The sequence below is a fragment of the Electrona antarctica genome (genome assembly GCF_951216825.1).
Source record: "Electrona antarctica genome assembly, chromosome: 4".
Taxonomy (NCBI): Eukaryota; Metazoa; Chordata; class Actinopteri; order Myctophiformes; family Myctophidae; genus Electrona; species Electrona antarctica.
This window is the reverse complement of record NC_136809.1, coordinates 4,731,173-4,746,192: the sequence shown is the minus strand read 5'-3', so window position 1 is coordinate 4,746,192 and position 15,020 is coordinate 4,731,173. Positions and strand designations below refer to the sequence as shown.

At 48.0% G+C, this 15,020-nt stretch overlaps 1 protein-coding gene across 3 annotated transcripts in view; it reads left to right on the top strand.

The window, feature by feature from the left end:
• The window catches only part of ctnnd1 (catenin (cadherin-associated protein), delta 1), a 95,432-nt gene that overhangs the window by 77,413 nt on the left and 2,999 nt on the right, over nt 1–15,020 (top strand). Inside the window, exons 13-21 of one of the 3 annotated variants that reach the window (XM_079499031.1) lie at nt 3,011–3,028; nt 4,701–4,766; nt 5,534–5,661; nt 7,737–7,887; nt 9,168–9,363; nt 10,968–11,161; nt 11,422–11,475; nt 12,968–13,050; nt 14,142–14,238. In XM_079499031.1, the coding sequence (XP_079355157.1) occupies nt 3,011–3,028; nt 4,701–4,766; nt 5,534–5,661; nt 7,737–7,887; nt 9,168–9,363; nt 10,968–11,161; nt 11,422–11,475; nt 12,968–13,050; nt 14,142–14,201 (950 nt within the window). In that variant the 3' untranslated portion in view covers nt 14,202–14,238. The remainder of the gene's footprint in view (nt 1–3,010; nt 3,029–4,700; nt 4,767–5,533; nt 5,662–7,736; nt 7,888–9,167; nt 9,364–10,967; nt 11,162–11,421; nt 11,476–12,967; nt 13,051–14,141; nt 14,239–15,020) is intronic. The other 2 variants (XM_079499032.1, XM_079499033.1) reach the window with 2 other exon arrangements.

The window sequence follows — 15,020 nt, the reverse complement described above, 5'->3', positions numbered from 1 at the left end:
TGACTCCTGTCCGTCCGGGCCCCTGGACTAGGCTCTGTGGGTTGACTCCTGTCCGTCCGGGCCCCTGGACTAGGCTCTGTGGGTTGACTCCTGTCCGTCCGGGCCCCTGGACTAGGCTCTGTGGGTTGACTCCTGTCCGTCCGGGCCCCTGGACTAGGCTCTGTGGGTTGACTCCTGTCCGTCCGGGCCCCTGGACTAGGCTCTGTGGGTTGACTCCTGTCCGTCCGGGCCCCTGGACTAGGCTCTGTGGGTTGACTCCTGTCCGTCCGGGCCCCTGGACTAGGCTCTGTGGGTTGACTCCTGTCCGTCCGGGCCCCTGGACTAGGCTCTGTGGGTTGACTCCTGTCCGTCCGGGCCCCTGGACTAGGCTCTGTGGGTTGACTCCTGTCCGTCCGGGACCCTGGACTAGGCTCTGTGGGTTGACTCCTGTCCGGGCGGGCCCCTGGACTAGGCTCTGTGGGTTGACTCCTGTCCGTCCGGGCCCCTGGACTAGGCTCTGTGGGTTGACTCCTGTCCCGGCCCCTGGACTAGGCTCTGTGGGTTGACTCCTGTCCGTCCGGGCCCCTGGACTAGGCTCTGTGGGTTGACTCCTGTCCGTCCGGGCCCCTGGACTATAGGCTCTGTGGGTTGACTCCTGTCCGTCCGGGCCCCTGGACTAGGCTCTGTGGGTTGACTCCTGTCCGTCCGGGCCCCTAGACTAGGCTCTGTGGGTTGACTCCTGTCCGTCCGGGCCCCTGGACTAGGCTCTGTGGGTTGACTCCTGTCCGTCCGGGCCCCTGGACTAGGCTCTGTGGGTTGACTCCTGTCCGTCCGGGCCCCTGGACTAGGCTCTGTTGGTTGACTCCTGTCCGTCCGGGCCCCTGGACTAGGCTCTGTAGGTTGACTCCTGTCCGTCCGGGCCCCTGGACTAGGCTCTGTGGGTTGACTCCTGTCCTGGCCCCTGGACTAGGCTCTGTGGGTTGACTCCTGTCCGGGCCCCTGGACTAGGCTCTGTGGGTTGACTCCTGTCCGGGCCCCTGGACTAGGCTCTGTGGGTTGACTCCTGTCCTGGCCCCTGGACTAGGCTCTGTGGGTTGACTCCTGTCCGGGCCCCTGGACTAGGCTCTGTGGGTTGACTCCTGTCCGTCCGGGCCCCTGGACTAGGCTCTGTGGGTTGACTCCTGTCCGTCCGGGCCCCTGGACTAGGCTCTGTGGGTTGACTCCTGTCCGGGCCCCTGGACTAGGCTCTGTGGGTTGACTCCTGTCCGGGCCCCTGGACTAGGCTCTGTGGGTTGACTCCTGTCCCGGCCCCTGGACTAGGCTCTGTGGGTTGACTCCTGTCCGTCCGGGCCCCTGGACTAGGCTCTGTGGGTTGACTCCTGTCCGTCCGGGCCCCTGGACTAGGCTCTGTGGGTTGACTCCTGTCCGGGCCCCTCCTACGTCTCCAACTACTGTGGCTTTAAACAGACAACATAAAAAGTGCTTGACTTAAACCTGTCTCTTGTAGCAAAAACCTAAGAGTAACTAAAATGAGCTGGCTAGTACTGCTCGATTTTCAAATTTAGAAATGAGATCGCACGCGCACACATGCACACACACACGCACACACACACACGCACACGCACGCGCGCGCACACGTGCACACACACACACACACACACACACACACACACACACACACACACACACACACACACACACACACACACACACACACACACACACACACACACAGGAAGCTGCCCTATAGTCTCAGTCAAGTCACGCAAACAACTCAAGAGGAGGTGGATATTTGGAATGCTAAGAACTCCAAGAATGCCCGTCTCTCTGATCGAGCTCATGTCTGTGTTTAACTGAGCGATTAATGCACATCTACTTATCTATGCCCAAGTCACCAATTAGTTGACTTCGTTAAACTAAAGTATGTACTGTGCAAACCTGTAGCTTTCATTTTGAAGCAGCCAGTAATTAGCCCTTCGCTAAGTACCTCCCCAATACGAGGAAAGGACAGAGAGAGAAATCAACTTTTAACGAGCGCCCGGCAGGAGTTTCCATGTTGCACGGTATAAGACTGCGGTCATTAGTATTATTGGCGTCACCTGGGTGGGTCAGCCGTGTAACTTTCTCGACGTTAAGCTGTCTAAATGTTCAACAACACAGCCATGCAAAATAATAACACCAGAGGTGGCGAAAGCTTGACCTGCATAGCAACAGTTGCTAATCTATTTGGATTGGACAATCGCTTTTTGGGGTGGGATTTTGCGAAGGGCTAATTCCGTGGTTTCAGTTGATTCCACTTCCAACTGAATTCTAGGAATTGCAGTTCTTTCAGAATATATACAGAGGCTGTAATAATGCCAAATGAAAGCAGAGACCCTGTGTTTTTTTTCCCTTCATTTTGATATAGAGCGCCGAAGTCCTGACGTCACTCGCTCATCCCCTCGATTCCCCTGGTTCACGGAAGTAATGTCTCTATGGAGAATAACATGGGCTCATCTTAAAATCTTTTCATATAAGCGTTGTGGTCCAAAAATAAACAAGTTGTCCCGGCGTTATTGTCAGAGAGGAGTCTCTGTATCGTTTATGACAGTCAGTCTCTCATATATTATACATACGGTACAATATGGTACATGAACCCGTGGATTTGCACCCTCTACCGATATTGACATCAGACTCTCTATATATGGTCGTATTTCCTTGTTAGGTCTAGGCGTTCTTTTAATATGAACTGACATCTTTCTTTCAGACAGTGTCGTCTGTTATCGTCTCTGGAGTGTTATCGTCTTATTAATGGTCGTCTCTTTGCCGACTGATTCTATATCTTTGTGGTGCAGCGGACGGTGCCACTTGTCTGGGATGTGAACAAAAATGTCAATGTTTGGTGGCTTTGGGATGTGGCTGCTCGCCTCTCACTTAATGGCTCTCTTTCTCTTTTTCCTCCATTCTCGCCTTCCTCTCCTCCCTCTTTTCTTCCCTCTCCCTCCGTCCTCCTCTCCCTCCGTCCTCCTCTGCTTCTTGGCCGGGGCTACAGATGAGTGGTTTTCCAAAGGTAAGCCCTGGGTGCTGCTGCTGCTGCTCAGTGGCGTGCACAGACATTTAGAGGGGCAGGTGCTCAAGTTAAAAAAGGGCACCTTGTGCAGCGCGTGGAACCGGCCGGTTGCCTTAATCCATTTTGGGGCGGGAACCCCTTTTGGTGTTAGCATTATGTTATGCTTTAGCTATTGAAAAATAGCAGATCTACAAGCTCATAGCGCGCCACCGAGTGGCGCGCTATGAGCTTGTAGGTCTGCTATTTTTGAAAAATCAAAAAAAAAAGAAGAAAAAAAAAGTTTTTTTTTCTTTTTTTTTCAAAAGGGCACATTGCCAAAAGGGCAGGGGGTGCTCTAGCACCCCCTAGTGTCTATCTGTGCACGCCACTGCTGCTGCTGCTGTGTGAGCTAGCTGTGCTTTGCTTCAGCTGCATGCTGTAGTAATCATAACGAGTCTTGAGCTAATAACAGATCTCTGTAGCTGTATACTAACCTTAACCCTACTGTGTGTGTGTGTGTGTGTGTGTGTGTGTGTGTGTGTGTGTGTGTGTGTGTGTGTGTGTGTGTGTGTGTGTGTGTGTGTGTGTGTGTGTGTGTGTGTGTGTGTGTGTGTGTGTGTGTGTGTGTGTGTGTGTGTGTGTGTGTGTGTGTGTGTGATACATAAACATTATTTCAATGCAGTCGAACCCATTTACACCTGAGGCCGATTCTAACAATGCCTTCGAAATCCTGACCTTCGTTTTCAGAAAATTACAAAAATATATATATGTTGCTATACTGTATGTAGCAACAACTACCACAAAAGGGCTTCCCAGATTGAAAGGTAAAAATCACACTGTGTGAAGTGAGGGGCGCTTCATACCGGCCAATTACAATTTGCGTCCTCACTTTTGTCTTCAATGTTTGTCTTACACAATGTTTGTGTTCACACAATGTTTGTGTAAGACAAACACTCAAAGCTGCTCAAAGCCATTCATTGTCAATGGACTTCCATGTTGGTGTTTGCATAAACACTCAAAAATGGCCATTCCTTGTCCATGTCATGACATGACAACGGCCCGTCCTAAACGGGTAACATCAAACGGTGAAAGTATACTGAAAGAATGCATTGTAGACCACTGGGGATGAACCCATTCTGGACGGGGACCCCTTTTGCTGTTTTAAGCATCATGTTATACTTTAGCTGTTGAAAAATAGCAGATCTACAAGCTTGTAGCGCGGCCGTGTGCCGCGCTTGTAGTATCTTCCATTTTTTAAATATCTTGAAAATGTGGCGCAAATCTTCTGAACATATATTCTTTCAGAGCTAATGTTTTTAACTCAAATCTTTGCTTCTGAGAGGTTCCTAGAACAACATATTTTCAGATGGGGGGGTCGGTGGCCAATTACATATCATTTTTGGGGTCCTTGACATGAAATATTGAGCACCACCGATACAGAAACATGAGGTATTTCAGAAAACTGTCAGGATTTAGAAGACATTTTTTAAATTTCGGCGTCAGGCCTAATTGGGTTAAGCACCTGGTGTTGATCCTCACCGTCTCAATGAACGAGACGTTCTAGTCATTTAGTGGTGTAACCTAACGAGTCTGACCAGCGGTTTGGGAATCTGCACTGACTGGTATGTCTTTCTGTTTGTTTGTTTGTTTGTTTGCAAGCTGTTAATCTGCTGTGTTGTTGAATGTGTTCCAGGGAGGAAAGACGAGGATGCAGCAGCAGATGTAATAGACATTCCCAAGCGGACCACACCTGCCAAAGGTAAACGAGTCACCCAACAGCTCTCTGTCCGTATGCTTTCTGCAAAAAGATCTACAAAAACATCCTCCTCACCTCCAACACACTCCTGCACAACATTCCTACCTATTTCCATATGATCTATTTTCTCTAATCACCAATGGAATGTGACTACTGTACTACAATTTACAATTTAGGGCCTAGGCATTTAGCAGACGCACTTAACCCAGAGCGACTTACATTAACCCATTCAGGCCTGACGTCGAAATTTTTAAAAAAAAGTTTTCTAAATCATGACAATTTTCGGAAAGATTTGAGGCACATTTTAACGATTTTTCAAAAATAGCAGACCTACAAGTTCATAGCGCGCCACTCGGTGGCGCGCTTTGAGCTTGTAGATCTGCTATTTTTCAATAGCTAAATTATAACATAATGTTTGGTTAAACGCTAACGTGACATGGATGCGTTCCAGGTCTCAATGGGTTAACCCAGAGCGACTTACATTAAGCAATAACAAAAGCATGGCATACATCACATATATAAAAAAGTAGTTATCATGAATCATGCGTAAACTAGGAACGTAACAGTGGAGTATCTAAACTATACATACTATACTATATAATATATTATACATGTGTACTATAAAGTGCTATGACTACATAAAATGCAATTCTAGAGCTGTCTACGTAACAAGCTATAAGTCTGTTTAAAATACTATCTAAGTCTACATAACGTGCTATCTAGGGGGCTAGGCTAGGCTAACGTTTTGTCTCCTCCATCCTGTGGGGCAGGTTATGAGCTGCTGTTCCAGCCGGAGGTGGTGCGCATCTACACCTCCCTGCTGAAGGAGTCTCAGAACCCCACGGTTCTGGAGGCCTCCGCCGGAGCTGTCCAGAACCTCTGTGCCGGACGCTGGAATGTAAGTGGATCTGTCTGTTGAATTATTGCTGCTTCACACCATAAGGGGGATGCATACTATACACACACCGTATGTAGGCCTATCGATGGCAAGGCGCTGATTATCAAAACACATACATGTAATAGTAAACAAAACACTAAACAGTGCAGGCACACACACACACACACACACACACACACACACACACACACACACACACACACTGGTACAGAGACCAGAAAAGAGAACGTAACAGAGAGTGAGACGAAGCATAATTGGCACAGCACACCGAGCGCAGCGGCCCGGTACAGTCATATGAACACAATACCAAATACCTTGTGTACCTAGAGAACACAAAGCTGCCTATTACCACGACGTGAACAACATTTCCTTCTCCTCCTCCTCCTCCAACTCCATAACGTCCTCAAGATTCTTCTTTTCTGAGCCATGCAAACAACCCGCACTGACCGGAGACGGAGAGATTCACGCGTCCCGCGCCTAAAGCTAAACCAGAAACAGGACAGTCACAGTCGGGGGGGGGGGGGGTGAAGTTTGCACGCTTCTGTACTTCTCTGACACGGTGCAGTTAAACATCACTCAGTCAATTAGTGGGACACCGCTGAGAGCGGGGGGGGGGGGGGGGGGGGACGACACACACCGCTGAGGGTGGGGGGGGGGACACCGCTGAGAGCGGGGGGGGGGGGGGGGGGGAGGGCGCACATCAAAGGAGAATCACAGCTGTAATTAAGGCTGAACTCCGATGCAGTTGCAAAGGGAAGAAATGACTTCTGTCCGTGACAATAACCAACCCTACAGTTTGAATTCTGTACACACGCACACATAGAGCAAATATTATATGAGGAAACAAATTAAAATGTTATTATTTTTTTTTAAATATATATATTTTTTTTCGACTTCTCCTAATTTGAATCGACTTGTGTTAATGAAGTCGATGCATGGACTTTGTAATGAATGCCCTAGCTACTAGACCCCCGGAAATTACATCTGGCCACAAAAGATCACAGGATCTACTGAATGTAAAGGAGGAGATGACAAACTGGCAGTATATGTGGCAGCTCTAGTAGCTCCCTCTCTCTAAACTAACAGCTCTAGTACCTTCCTCTCTCTAAACTAAAATCAGCTCTAGTACCTCCCTCTCTCTAAACTAAAATCAGCTCTAGTACCTCCCTCTCTCTAAACTAAAATCAGCTCTAGTACCTCCCTCTCTCTAAACTAAAATCAAACATTGTCACATTACGTAAGTAACATGGGTGAAATTCTTAATTGTGCAGGCCCATCAACGCAGTTAAAAGATAGATTGAGCAATAGTAGAATAAAGTGCATATAAATGCATATAAATATAATATAATATTATATATATAATATAATTTAAGAGCCATGATCTGATCTTGAGAGTCCAAGATCAGATCAGTCTGTGCATTAAAATATACTTCAGTTCAGAACATGACAGAACATGCTGTGATATTATCGCACCCAGCACCAACATGATCTTTTAAAATGGAGCTCTTGTTTGAGAGACATTTTTATTAAATTGATAATTTTAATGCTTCACCGTTAACCTCTGGGTGAAATCCATAATATTCCCAAATCCAAGAGATTAAGTTGATACTTAAAACGATGGAAGCTTATTCAGTCTAACAATGGTCTATTATACTCTCTTAATAACTGGTTAACTTCATTACTCAAACAACGACATGTCCAGCTCTGCCTCAAAACCAATACAACATGCGGTGGCTTCCGTATTGCTGCAATTCCTCTTACACAGGAACCCCTTTTGGTGTTTTAAGCATTATGTTATACTTTAGCTATTGAAAAATAGCAGATCTACAAGCTCATAGCTTGTAGATCTGCTATTTTTGAAAAACCGTGAAAATGTGGCCCAAATGTTTCAATATATTCTTTCAGAGCGAACATTTTTAACTCAAATCGTTTTGCTGCGGGGGGTCCCTCGGGGGGTCCCTCGAACAACATATTTTCAGAGGGTGCTCGACGGGCAATTACATATATTTTTGGGGGGTTTTCAGCAAACTGTCAAGTTCTAATGTCCATTTTGATGTGTTTTGTCCATTATGCAGTACGGTCGTTACATCCGCGCCTTGCTGCGGCAGGAGAAAGGCCTGCCGATGATGACGGAGCTATTGGCGCACAGCAACGACCGCGTGGTCCGGGCCATGTCCGGCGCCCTCCGTAACCTGGCCATCGACGCACGCAACCGAGACCTGCTAGGTAAGGCCCTGTGGTCTCTTTGTGCGACTGTGCGTGTCATTTTTATTTATCTAAGGGTGGGCATGTTATAGAGCGTCGCAGTCCCCTACCAGGGCCCAGGAAATGATTCCCCGTTCATTTTCCTCATAGACATTTCAGAAAGTATTTATTTAAAGACCTTTTAAGCCTCGTACAAAGCCAACTCTTGTCGTGACAAATCATGACAACAAACACAAATTTTCAGGCCGAACAAATAATTAGAAAGAAGAAGAAAACTTTTTTTGTTTTTCTTCTTTGTAATTATTTGTTTGTTCCAAAATATTGTGTTTGTTGTCATGATTTGTCACGACTCGAGTTGGCTTTGTACGGCGCTTAAAAGGTCTTTAAATAAATACTTTTTGAAATGTCTATGAGGAAAATGCATTGGGAATTATTTCCTGGGCCAGGCGTCGTCATGGAAGGGGGCGGGACTGCGACGCTCTATACTTCCTTTATTTAACAGACCGGGGTCACCTTCAGGGGGTCCAAATGGTTCTGTTGTGAAATTGTCTGACATGGGGTCCGCTTGTCCCTTAGAGGGAGGGCTCACTTCCGCCGTAGTCTTCAGACTCCCATCTTGGCCCGTAGCACTTGCCGTAGCACTTGCACTAGCCTCGCCGACCTTACAGGCGTATGCAAAGGCTCAATTTATGTAATTTAGATTTATAACTTAGCATTTTTTATGTTTTCTTTTTGTGGCTTTCGCCTTTATTTTATTTTTTTATGGAGGGACAGACAGTAGGCTGACAGGAAATGGGGAGAGAGATGGGGGGAAGACATGCAGTAAAGGCCGTCGGGATCGGGAGTCGAACCTGCGGCACACTGCCATACTGGATTTTCAGCCAAGGTGCCTGGACCACTGAGCCATGGCCCAGGCCTGGACCACTGAGCCATGGCCCAGGCCTGGACCACTGAGCCATGGCCCAGGCCTGGACCACTGAGCCATGGCCCAGGCCTATAACTTAGCATTTTATGTAGCCGTAGCACTCTATAATGTATACTCATAGCTTCACTGCACAGACAATAGTTAGACAGATATTAGGTTCTTAGCTTGCTTAGGATTCTTGTCTCTTGATGACTATTTATATGTATTTGATGTATTACCTTGTATTGTTCCTGCTTACTGTAAATCACTCTGGATTAAGAGCGCCTGCTAAATGCCTGTGTGTGTGTGTGTGTGTGTGTGTGTGTGTCTCTGTGTGTGTGCGTGTGTCTCTGTGTGTGTGTGTGTGTGTGTGTGTGTGTGTGTGTGTGTGTGTCAGGAAAACACGCGGTGCCCCACCTGGTGGCCAACCTGCCGGGCGGCGGTCAGAGCCAGCCGGTCCGAGCGCTGTCTGAGGAGACGGTGGTGTCCGTACTGAGCACGCTCCATGAGGTTCTGGGCTCCAGTCTGGACGCCGCCAAGACCCTCCGGGCCTCGCAGGGCATCGAGAGACTGGTCCTCATCAACAAAGACGGGTAAGGGTCAGCCGCAGGTGTTTGCAACACTAGATTTCTCTTTTAATATGTTGAATCTAGAGTTGCAACAGCAGCCATGGACAACCCATACATCCAAACAGAAAAGTCCTATCTGATTGTATTAAACAACGTTAAACTAAATTACTTTAGTTTTGTTGCCACTGTCTCCTGGCCGTCACTGTACGATCTGGCACACCAAAAGTAAAATTAGGGCAATTCTTCAAGACAGAACTGGTGTGGGAGTGCAAACGATGTTGAAAGGCATGCATCTGGAGCATGTTTACATTGTTAGACTAGATGATTAAATCTGATGGGTTTGCATAAACTGGCTTATATACGGGACCGGTAAAACCTGAACCCGGTTCAACCACGGCACACGTGTGCTCGTTGGAGGCAGTGAGTGAGTGAGCAGCTTGGGTGTGGGTGGGGGTGGGGGTGTGGGTGTGGGTGGGGGTGTGGATATATCTGGAAGAGATTGAATGAATGCACAAGGGAGACCGGAGCAACACTTTACTCGCTAGTGCAGAGAAGGCATCTCGAGGCAGAGAAGAGCACAAATCGTACTTTTGAGCGGTGCCTCACCGCTCCGCTCCTATGAACAACTGTGTGTGTCTGTCCCTATGTATGTACAGTATGTCTGTCCCTATGTATGTACAGCATGTCTGTCCCTATGTATGAATGTATGTATGCATGTCCGTTTCAGTACGGAAATACCGATGGGTGACGTAAGGTGGCGCTGTTGAGCAGCCTAAAGGGCTACAGGACAGCTGTTGAGCTTCAAACTGACAACTATAACAATAGCACAGTACAGTACAGTACAGTACTCTTAATCCAGAGCGACTTACATTAACCGTTTCCGTCCGTAGAACGTAGCCACACGTCCTAGCGCATCCTCAATGATACCAGGCGAGGGGAGAGTATTCTGAATTATTTCCTTTTTTAATTTTTCAGTCGGACACTCGGCCACCGTCTTTCGCTTTTCAGTCATATTAGCTTACCGTTCACTTAGCTGTTAGCGCGGCAGAAAGATTGCCTCGTCTCTCCTAATCCAGGGCACTCTCTGTGGTTTTGATCTGATGGATATACTAAGCGCTTCATTTCTGACTTCAACATGCCTCTCGTTCATAATAGGAACGCTTTTTGGATCATGTATCTTATAAGTGAAATCGTCAAGGTAAGCTATCAAAAATATTTCACCGTTTTTTCCCCGGATTGCTTCCCTGAACTACTGGACTGGTCCTCTTCACCTGACTCTGTTCTTCTGTGGCCGGCTGTGGCTCAGGAGGTAGAGCAGGTCGTCCAATAATCCATGGCTCGGTGGTTCGAGTCCCGGTTCCTCCTGTCTACATGTCGAAGTGTCTTTGGGCAAGACACTGAACCCTACGTTGCCTCCAATGAGTCTGTCGGTGTGAGCTCGCCACCATCGGTGTGTGAATGTGGGAAGTGAGGACGCTGGCGTCGACTGTTCGCCGCTTCACCTCCCAATGTATGAATGTATGAACCATTGTGAAGCGCTTTGAGTAGCCACGTAGTGCATAGAAAAGCGCTGTAAAAATGCAACTGATTATTCTTATTCTTCCTCCTTTGTGTCTGTGTTCCACCAGTAACCGTTCTGAGCGTGAGGTGCGCGGTGCGGGCCTGGTGCTGCAGACGGTCTGGGCCTACAAGGAGCTGAGGCGCACCCTGGAGAAGGACGGCTGGAAGAAGACGGACTTCATGGTCAACCTCAACCCTCCCACCGTCAACACCAGAGCCAACGGAGGCTACGAGGACAGCACCCTGCCGCTCATAGACAAAGGTTAGTCAACCTCAACCCTCCCACCGTCAACACCAGAGCCAACGGAGGCTACGAGGACAGCACCCTGCCGCTCATAGACAAAGGTTAGAGGTCGAGGAACGCATCGACCAAATAGTAGAGCAGAGTAATAGAAAATGTTAGCCAAAGCACATCGTATACACACCACTTTTAACCATGGCCGTGGCAGAGACCTTTATCGCAATGAGAAGCATTGATATGGTGGCGTGTGCTTATTATTGTGTCTTTGGTTTTCATTTCAGGGGCGAAAGCAGACGGTGAAAGAGACATGATTCCAATGAACGACTTGGGACCGGGTACGTTTGAATTTGAGTGTAAATACGTTTGAATCTTGATAGTGTTGTTCAAGAGATGTTAAAACACCTGAGCCGTGGCTCAGCGGTCCAGGCACCTTGGCTGGTAATCCAGTCTGGCAGTGTGCCGCGGGTTCGACTCCCGATCCCGACGGCCTTTACTGCATGTCTTCCCACCATCTCTCTCCCCATTTCCTGTCAGCCTACTGTCTGTCCCTCCATAAAAAATATAAAATAAAGGCGAAAGCCACAAAATAAAAACACAATGTTAAAACATCAGGATTAATTAATTTACAAGAAGACTACATAATACATACAAAGAATGTAGAAGAATTGCTGTTTTGATCAACGTGTGCCTGTTATCACTCATTGTGGACAAACTCTTATCCAATGACAACAAGATATTCTAAGTTTTGGGTCTGAGAGGTTAAATGTCATCAAATGGTTGTACGTCCGTGGCTAAAAGGCTGAATACATAACGGACCTTGATTTGAAAAAGGTTGAAAACCAGTGCATTATGGGATCAGGTGATGCTGAGAGCAGTGCATTATGGGATCAGGGGATGCAGACCAAGCTGAGAGCAGTGCATTATGGGATCAGGTGATGCAGACCAAGCTGAGAGCAGTGCATTATGGGATCAGGTGATGCAGACCATGCTGAGAGCAGTGCATTATGGGATCAGGTGATGCAGACCATGCTGAGAGCAGTGCATTATGGGATCAGGTGATGCAGGCCAAGCTGAGAGCAGTGCATTATGGGATCAGGGGATGCAGACCAAGCTGAGAGCAGTGCATTATGGGATCAGGGGATGCAGACCAAGCTGAGAGCAGTGCATTATGGGATCAGGGGATGCAGACCAAGCTGAGAGCAGTGCATTATGGGATCAGGGGACGCAGACCAAGCTGAGAGCAGTGCATTATGGGATCAGGGGATGCAGGCCAAGCTGAGAGCAGTGCATTATGGGATCAGGGGATGCTGAGAGCAGTGCATTATGGGATCAGGGGATGCAGACCAAGCTGAGAGCAGTGCATTATGGGATCAGGGGATGCAGACCAAGCTGAGAGCAGTGCATTATGGGATCAGGTGATGCAGACCAAGAGGAGAGCAGTGCATTATGGGATCAGGTGATGCTGAGAGCAGTGCATTATGGGATCAGGGGATGCAGACCAAGCTGAGAGCAGTGCATTATGGGATCAGGGGATGCAGACCAAGCTGAGAGCAGTGCATTATGGGATCAGGTGATGCTGAGAGCAGTGCATTATGGGATCAGGGGATGCAGACCACGCTGAGAGCAGTGCATTATGGGATCAGGTGATGCTGAGAGCAGTGCATTATGGGATCAGGGGATGCAGACCAAGCTGAGAGCAGTGCATTATGGGATCAGGGGATGCAGACCACGCTGAGAGCAGTGCACCCAGCCCCGGGTGTCATAAATGTAACGGATCAGTAAGCTGCCATATTTGTGGTGTCTTTACATTCTCTCCGTCTTCCTCAGATGCCTATTCCACACTGGACCAGAGAGGGCGGAGAAACACTCTTGACGACACACTCGATCCTGCTGATAAAGACACAGTGCAGGTACGCACACACATAGACATATAAAGGTAGACGCCCCTTCCGGCTCTGGAGCGTATGTGCTCAAGGGAGGGCTCTGGAGCGTATGTGCTCAAGGGAGGGCTCTGGAGTGTATGTGCTCTGGAGCGTATGTGCTCAAGGGAGGGCAACACGTTCCCCAGATTCCTTGCGAAGCACCGCGGAAGCATGAGCGTGCGTCACAGAGCGCATGTTCGGGTCTGATAAGTCCCGGAAAAGATGCGCTGTGATTGGCCAGTAATCACTTGAGTGGCAGCGTGACGTAACGTGCCTTCCACACTTCCGGCGTACTTCCTCTCCCAGTGTAAATTCTTCCGCCCCTCCTTCAACACACATCACTCCCAACGAACTGCAGCGGCCGATGAGGCATTTATTTCTTTAAATATCTATGGGTACACATGCACTATGTGTGCACGAGGGGACACACACACACACACGCAGCAAAGGTCGTCGGGATTACCAGCCTAGGTGTCCAGACCTGACTGGGCCACAAAAACCATGTTTTGAATATGATGGGGAAACATCACTTGAAGAGTCAGTCCACCAGAGCAGGAAATGACAAGATCTGAAAACAAAATCTGAAAAAGATCGCAGCCGAACAACTTGAACTCAAGGACACATTTGTACTTGACTGCACATGATGAGGGCCAGTTACATCACTTTACTGTGAAAGACACACACACACACACACACACACACACACACACACACACACACACACACACACACAGAGGGAGCATGTCGATGCATGTTTTACTGAACACCATTGTAAATCTGTTTCTCACTTATATTTCCCCTCACTAACTTGTCTTATATTTAATTTTTCTTTTTCTTGACTGTATTTGAACTAAACTTGTAAACTCTCCTCTCTCTCTCCTTCTCTCGTCTGTGTGTGATGCACACGTCTGTCCCTCATTTATGTTTTTGTCCACAAACACGTCCATCTTTCTCTACTCTTCTTGTCTTCTCTTCCCCAACCCTCTTCCTCCTACTACTACTACTCGCCATAATGGATCACCGTCTCTCTCTCTCTCTCTCTCTCTCTCTATCGTCGTGTCATTGTGTGTGTCTCTCAGGGAGGGATGTATGGGGAGAGGCAGGCCTCTGTGCCTCTCATGGATTCATATGATGGTTAGGCTACACCTACAGTCTGTCACACTGCATGTGAGCATGGTATGTGTATCCTACTAGCCCTCACTGCATGGTCAAAGTCTTTACACTGTGTGTGTGTGTGTGTGTGTGTGTGTGTGTGTGTGTGTGTGTGTGCGCGTGCGTGTGTGTCGCTGCATCAGTTTGTGTGACCAGTTGTATGAGTGAACTGCCATAGTTACTCGTCTTGGACTGTATTATTGCTCCCCCTGCTGGAAAGCCACAAGTGATTTTTTTTTCCCTTTCCTTTTTTCATTCTCTGTGTACAGTCGGATCTTGTGAGATGTGTGCTGCTAATTGCGTTGTGCGCCACTCCACTGCTGATGTCTTGTCGTACCATGTTGCAAAAAAACTCTGCTACACGTTTCAATATAATTGTGTTCACGTATTGATTCACAAACATAAAAGCATTATGTTATACTTTAGCCAGCTCAGTGGCCTTGTGGTTAGAGTGTCCGCCCTGAGACTGGGAGGTCGGGGTTCATTCCCTGGCCGGGTCATACCAAAGACTCTAAAAATGGGACCCAGTGCCTCCCTGCTTGACACTCAGCATCAAGGGTTGGATTGGGGGTAAGTCCCTGCGACATACTAGCGTCATGTCCAGGGGGTGTACTTGTACATCAAGCTGCCTCACGCTACAGAAACAGGAGATAGGCTCCTGTCCTATGGGCCTCATGGCTCGGCAAGGCTACTTACTTTACTTACTTAGCTGTTGAAAAATAGCAGATCTACAAGCTCATAGCGCGGCACCGAGTGCAGCGCTACGAGCTTGTAGATCTGCTATTTTTGGAGAAAGAAAACGTGAA